The 6,187-nt window shown below is 39.3% G+C and overlaps 1 protein-coding gene across 3 annotated transcripts in view; it reads right to left on the bottom strand.

Annotated features, from left to right (window-relative positions):
- Window positions 1-232: 232 nt before the first annotated feature.
- DLC1 (DLC1 Rho GTPase activating protein) overlaps window positions 233-6,187 on the bottom strand; it is a 353,596-nt gene continuing 347,641 nt past the window's right edge. For all 3 annotated transcript variants that reach the window (XM_081959778.1, XM_081959779.1, XM_081959780.1), the window contains 2 exons: window positions 5,908-6,081; window positions 233-4,048 (listed from right to left, as the gene is read on the bottom strand). In XM_081959778.1, coding sequence (XP_081815904.1) covers window positions 3,928-4,048; window positions 5,908-6,081 — 295 coding nt within the window. In that variant the 3' untranslated portion in view covers window positions 233-3,927. The remainder of the gene's footprint in view (window positions 4,049-5,907; window positions 6,082-6,187) is intronic.

The following is a 6,187-nucleotide window of genomic DNA, read 5'->3' as shown; positions in this document are numbered from 1 at the left end:
ATGCTCGCGGCTTAGAAAATGTGGCTAAATAGGACAGCATGCAGCCGGGGGGGGGGGGGGGGCACCTGTAGGTTGCCACTACCAGATCGCCAGAACCGGTTCGAACCGGCCGAATACTACCACTGCATCTGGCCCATGGATCCAATGCCCACCTTCTTTTCTTCTTGGGTAGACTCTACAGTTGCAAAAGGCCACAGAAAGTAGAGAAGAATTCAGATATCACACCAACACAAACACTTAATAGTGCATTTATTGACTATGTTCTGTACGGGCATATAATAGCAAGCTATAAACATTTTCTTCTTTTATCTTTTTTTTCAGTTGTGTAGAACATATTTACACTGGAGGAAAGGACAGCCAAACTTGAGATACAAACAACCTGCCTCTCCTTCAAAGAATATCTGAGGTATAAATACAAGTATATTTTAAATAATTATCTCCATGCTTTATCTACGCTGGACAATAAAGTGTGAACACGTTTACATCAGAATGGTATGTACAACATACATTTTGTTTTTACATATTTAAAGAAATGAAAAGTATACAAAGAATACACAATTCACCTATTGGTGAGAACTGTAAATGGCACAATACCTAAAACCTTCACCTGGCAACACATTTTACAAGGACATCAGCGGAATGACTGCCAGGTTTTTTTTAGCTAGGAATAAGCCTGTCTTTCTTCATCTGTTGCCCTCCAGATGCAAATGACAACTGAAGGGCATCAGATGAAGGAACCTTAACAACCTTAGGTTGCGCTTCACGTTTGAATACAAGACATTTGGAAAGCAGTTACAGGTAGTCCTCAACTGACAACTGGTTGCTTAGCAATTATTCGAAGTTACTATGGCCCCCCTCCCCTTAAAAGATACTTACGACCTGGTTCTGAAGTTCTAATGGCTGCCCCCAGTCACGTGACCGCATTTTGGGCAGTCGGCCACATGGCGGTTTGCAGGGTCCTGCAGTCATGTGACTGTGATTTATGACTTCTTCGGGAAATTTACTTCCAGTTTTGGGGTGGGAGGGAATGCTTACAGAGAATGACTGCGACATTTGCTCTAGGACTCCCAGGTCCTGTCACTTGTGATTTACATAGTTGCCAGGCTCACCTATGTCCATAAGTCAAGAACTACCTGTAATGGGAAGATACACTTCCTGCCTCATCCCCATTGCACTCCCCCCTCCTGTTTCCCTGAAACAGTCAGTACCAGTCTATTTCTGATTCTGGCGGTGGTGTCCCTTGTAAATATAATTTCTTTGTTTGAACAGAGCAGTGCTTTTGTCCCAAGAAGAGGAAGATCATGAAGGACACTGTCTTCTGAAACAGATACAAGGAGGAATTCCAACCTGCCACATAGTCCCTCCTCTCTTGACATAACACTGCTTATAGATTGAACAGAGGGAAAATAAAGAGACCCAGAAGCAACCCAAGGTGGCATTAGTACAGGTGCAGAATTAGGAAGAGCTCTTCCTAATACTCTCAGAAGTCATCACAAACACACTATGAAAATAATAATAATAATAATAACAATAATACTGACAATGGTATCTAAGAGCTTCTTCCAAATATGCCACAGTCCCAAGGCTAGGAAAGAAGACTAGGTGGAAATTGCACAGGTCTTTTCTGAATGAACAAAGCACCCCAACTGCCAATTTCACATAATTTTTGGTTACAACATAAATCTTGGCAATAATTTATATCTGCAAGGGGTTGGTTTTAGTTATTCTCAAATGGATCTGTACAATGATTTCATTCCAAATATACAGATAAATCACCTTTCATTTTATTTCATAGCATTCCCACCTGAGTCATGCATCCGTCAATCAAAGTGTAATTTTTATAGTGGGGCACCATTGCAGGTATGGAAAGGGGTGAGGGCTGGATTCATAGCAAGACCTGATGTCCTGCTTTTGGGGCAGATTTTACCCTTGAATTACATAACACCAGTTATTTAACAGCATGGATTACAATGATTTTCTATTCTTCACATCAAGTCAGTGCATTGGAATAAAGTATATATATTCTAAACAAGAAGGAAGGACAGTATTTATCTTCCCTGTGCTTTGTTGTTTTTACAGTAAAATCAATCACTGAAACAGTGTCATTCTCTAAAAGCTTTTTAAAAAGATTCCTTATAAATAATGCTCATTAAGATGTGCAGAAACTGTTGACCAATATTACATGCAAAATAATAATTTGACTCCTCTCCATCCCCCCAAACATTGGATAGTTAATCTGTAGTTTTTTTAGACTGGTAAAATGCATATGTATCTTCCTATTTTCATTTATTATTGCCATCACGGCTTGTACTTCTGGGATGTCCTATACAAACTTCACAATAGAACTCTTGATCATTTTAATCTGTTTATCTTAACCTGCAGTTCTTTCCATTATGTCCTATAATTTTGTGGCACAAATATTCATTTTTATCCAACTACATTGCTTCTAAATTTGGGGGATATTTTCCCCCAAACCTTGTCGATAAATGAGGTTATATGGTTAAAATGGAATGGGTTATATGAACATGTTTAACTCCTAGGAGTATCTGCTATGCGGAAACACTTCAGAACTTTATAATGTTCCAGTTATGATATTTTTCAGTGTTGCCCTTTTCAGCTATGGAAAGCAGTTTTGGCCCTGTTCTCAAACTACAAGCATTTATTCCTATGTTAATTAAACAAAGATGTTGTTTAGGCTTCTATTTGTATCTTAACATGTGAACAAATACTAAAATAATAGGTGTTAGACAAAAGTGATTTGGTAGCACACATGAAGCACTGGCACTGCTTTAAACCAAAAGATACCTTTCTTTGATTTCTGCCATAACTGTGGGCATGCACTAAGAAAACACAGAGCTTCTTTAAAAACCAGGTGCTGTACGCATGTCCTTCCACACCCCCACATCATCTCTTATCCTTGGAATCCTATATATCAGGATCGATGTACTGTTCTTTCCAAGACATTCAGACCTGGAGTGATTTTCTGGAGCTGCCACTTCATTCACAGTTTCTTGAGATGCTCTTTACAGATTGTTAAGAAAGTATTCCAAAGAATATAAAGTCTGACCGTGGCAAACACGTGGCTCTATTCTCATATGGCAGCTATGAAAAGCTGAGACCTTCCAACTGGGAGCACATGCAAAATTATTGCCGTACAAAAGACACACACTGAAATATATCTGGCTTTCTTAAATAAGTGTCAAGTGTTCTACTTTTTTACCATTCTTTGCCCTGCCACACTTTTCAATTTTTAGATACACACATGAGTAATAAGAACTCAGAGGAATGAAGAGTTGAGGCTTGTAATGGGTCTCTCAGTCAGATTCTAGGCCAATTCTCTTCCCATCTGCTAAATTCTTTTCCAATGCCTTCCAAGTGTACCAGACACTCTGATTCTACCATTTGGGCTCTTCATACTCCAGTCAACAAGTTAAACAATCATTCACACCTCTTGCCTTCGTGCAAACCTTCCTTCACTTACTCTCGTGAAAATCCACCGAGGAACACACCAAATCCAGTGGCTGCAGCAGTCCCTCCACAAATGACATACAGATACATACATAAAGCTAACATAACATAGGAATGAATAATTTTCACTATAGTTCAGAAACATATTTAAGTCTTAGAGCTTTGCTTCTCAGAAGCAATTCACAGCACCTAAGCAAACGTTAACCTTACCTTTTAAAAAAAAGTTGCACCATCCAAACTTTTCCAGTTAAGACCTACACTATAGGCCTAACACAGACAAAAAAGCAGCTTTAAAAAAAACACTAGGGATTGTCACCTAATTTTGATGGACAATCTCAGACCCAATCCAGAAAGTTTCTCTTCAGGACCCAATGAATATATGATCAGTCCCAGGGCGGATAATCAACCTTCCCCAAAAATCTCTAAACAGGCCGGTGCCGTGCTGGTCCACTTGATCCATCACCTAGATGTTGCTTCCTTAGCCTCAAGATTTTGATTAAGGAAAGAGTCTCTAATCCTCACGACCTCAGCTGCACACAAGTGCCCAAATGCTTTTGTGTACCAGTCAGGCTTGTGTCCCCTGTTTCAAAGAAAGAAAAGGTGTGATTTAGATAGATTTAAATATTTCTCAAAATATTTTCCCCCTATTAGTAAACAAACAAACAAACAAACAAACCTACCTACCTACCTACCTACCTACCTACCTACCTACCTACCTACCTGTATGTATGTTACAACCCCTGGTATGCTTAAATATGGGAGGAAGGTCACTACTCCCTCTTTCTGTCCTTTGGCTCATCACAGAAGACCATGCAGGCAGAAAACCATATTTTTATTTTTAATGTTGCCTTTTTATATTTGTGTTGTATTTGTACTGATAAATGAATAAATAAATAAAGGGAGACTAGTATAGATCTATTTCGAGCTAATTAGCTCTCATCAGCTAGCCATACCCTTACTGGGATTTGAACCTGGGCTGTATTATATCTTAGGCAGGAGCCAAATTTATTTATCAGCACAAATACAACACAAATATAAAAAGGCAACATTAAAAATAAAAATGTGGTTTTCTGCCTGGATGGTCTTCTGTAATGAGCCGAAGGACAGAAAGGGGGAGTAGTGAGCTCCCTCCCATATTTGGGCATACCAGGGGTTTGTGTTCTATTGTGCCTTAAAATGGCTTCTACTGTACTGCCGTAAAATGGCTTCTACTGTACTGCCGTAAAATGGCTTCTATTGTACAGTTGCCATAGTTCACAGTACTCCACAAGGGGGCTCCCTCTGGTAAGGGGGAAAATCCAACATTAGAGATTACATTTGGTCTGGACATTTCCTCCCTATAAATAAATACCCAGGCAACGCCCGGTTATCAGCTAGTATGGAATAGAAGCAATCAAACGGGTAATAAGTCTGTAAGGCTGACTCAAGGAAAGATGGCCTTTTTTAGAATTTTATGTATTTCCTAAAAATCTTCATTTAGGATCTCAAAGAGACCTTGAAAAGCAGAATTTGCAAAAACTGATTAAAACATCTTTTGGTAAGCAAATCTTTTGAGCTGATTTGAAAACATGCTGTGGGCATTCAAGTAAAAAGGCTGCTGTGGTAGCAGGTGAACAAATTAATTGCAAATAAAAGATGGCAACGAGCAAGGTTGCCCCTTTCCATCTGCTCTTGTTCCCAAGAAGCCTGTTGCCCTTGCTAAAGGAACATCTAAAAAACAATCTCTACGCTCTCTACGGCTCCAAATGCATTCTCCAAAAACAGAAGCATGGTTTCTATTGTTTAAACACACACAAGGCATTTAGTTTAATTCAGAGTCTTAAGAAAGTAAATTGCCAAGTCAAGTAAGAAGGGAAATTTTCTTGGAACCATTAGTATCAATAAGCCAACAATCATCATCATCATCATCTTTTTTTTAATGACTATAAATTCCTTGCAGGGTGGAGGCTGGATAACTGAATGGAGTTGACTGTTTACTGGCTGGATACCTTCCCTGTTGCCAATGCGGAGTTATATTCAGCAGATATATTCTCATAGTGCCCAGAGAGAGAAATATCTGCCTCTACCTAGGATCGAACTCACAGCCTCCTGATTGTGAGGCGAGAGCTCTACCTCTAGGCCACCACATCACTCTATCAAGAAGCCAACAATGTCGTTTAGTAATCAAAAGTAACCTAATTAATTTTAATTGGCTTTTCTATCATGGAGTGGACAAACAACTGTACTTTAGAAAGTGGGATCTCTATTTTGCACACTCCCTTGCCAATGACCATGTAGAGGATTATGATTATACAAGATATCTGGAGCTCACCTTGCTTATGCTGTATTACAATATACAATAATTAGCTCTGGGCACTGTAACTTTTCATTCCCCAAACATGTTATACTAGAGATAGAAGTTCCCTGCCCGATCAAATGAAAATAGAGGACAAAATTTACCTTAAATCAATTCGACACATATAGGTGAGTTTGGATTTTCCTATCCCGCAAGGTTCAATAAGATACCTGGACAACAGCACATTCACTCTAATACCAAGGACGGGCGCATGGCCGTGTTCCACTGAGAAACCTAAGAGCGCGCATGCTCCCTTAGAGAGATTGGTCCTCCAAGTCCTGTTAGAATCAAGCACAACTTCTGTAAGAATGGATGAGGGTGAAAGGAAGTTTATCCAAATGTGTTTTTACTCCCAGCTGCTAAATGTTAAGAAAGTGTTTTATG

The sequence above is a fragment of the Natrix helvetica genome (assembly GCF_964273705.1).
Source record: "Natrix helvetica genome assembly, chromosome: 7".
Taxonomy (NCBI): Eukaryota; Metazoa; Chordata; class Lepidosauria; order Squamata; family Natricidae; genus Natrix; species Natrix helvetica.
The sequence above is the reverse complement of the archived record's forward strand: the minus strand, read 5'-3'. Positions and strand labels throughout refer to the sequence as shown.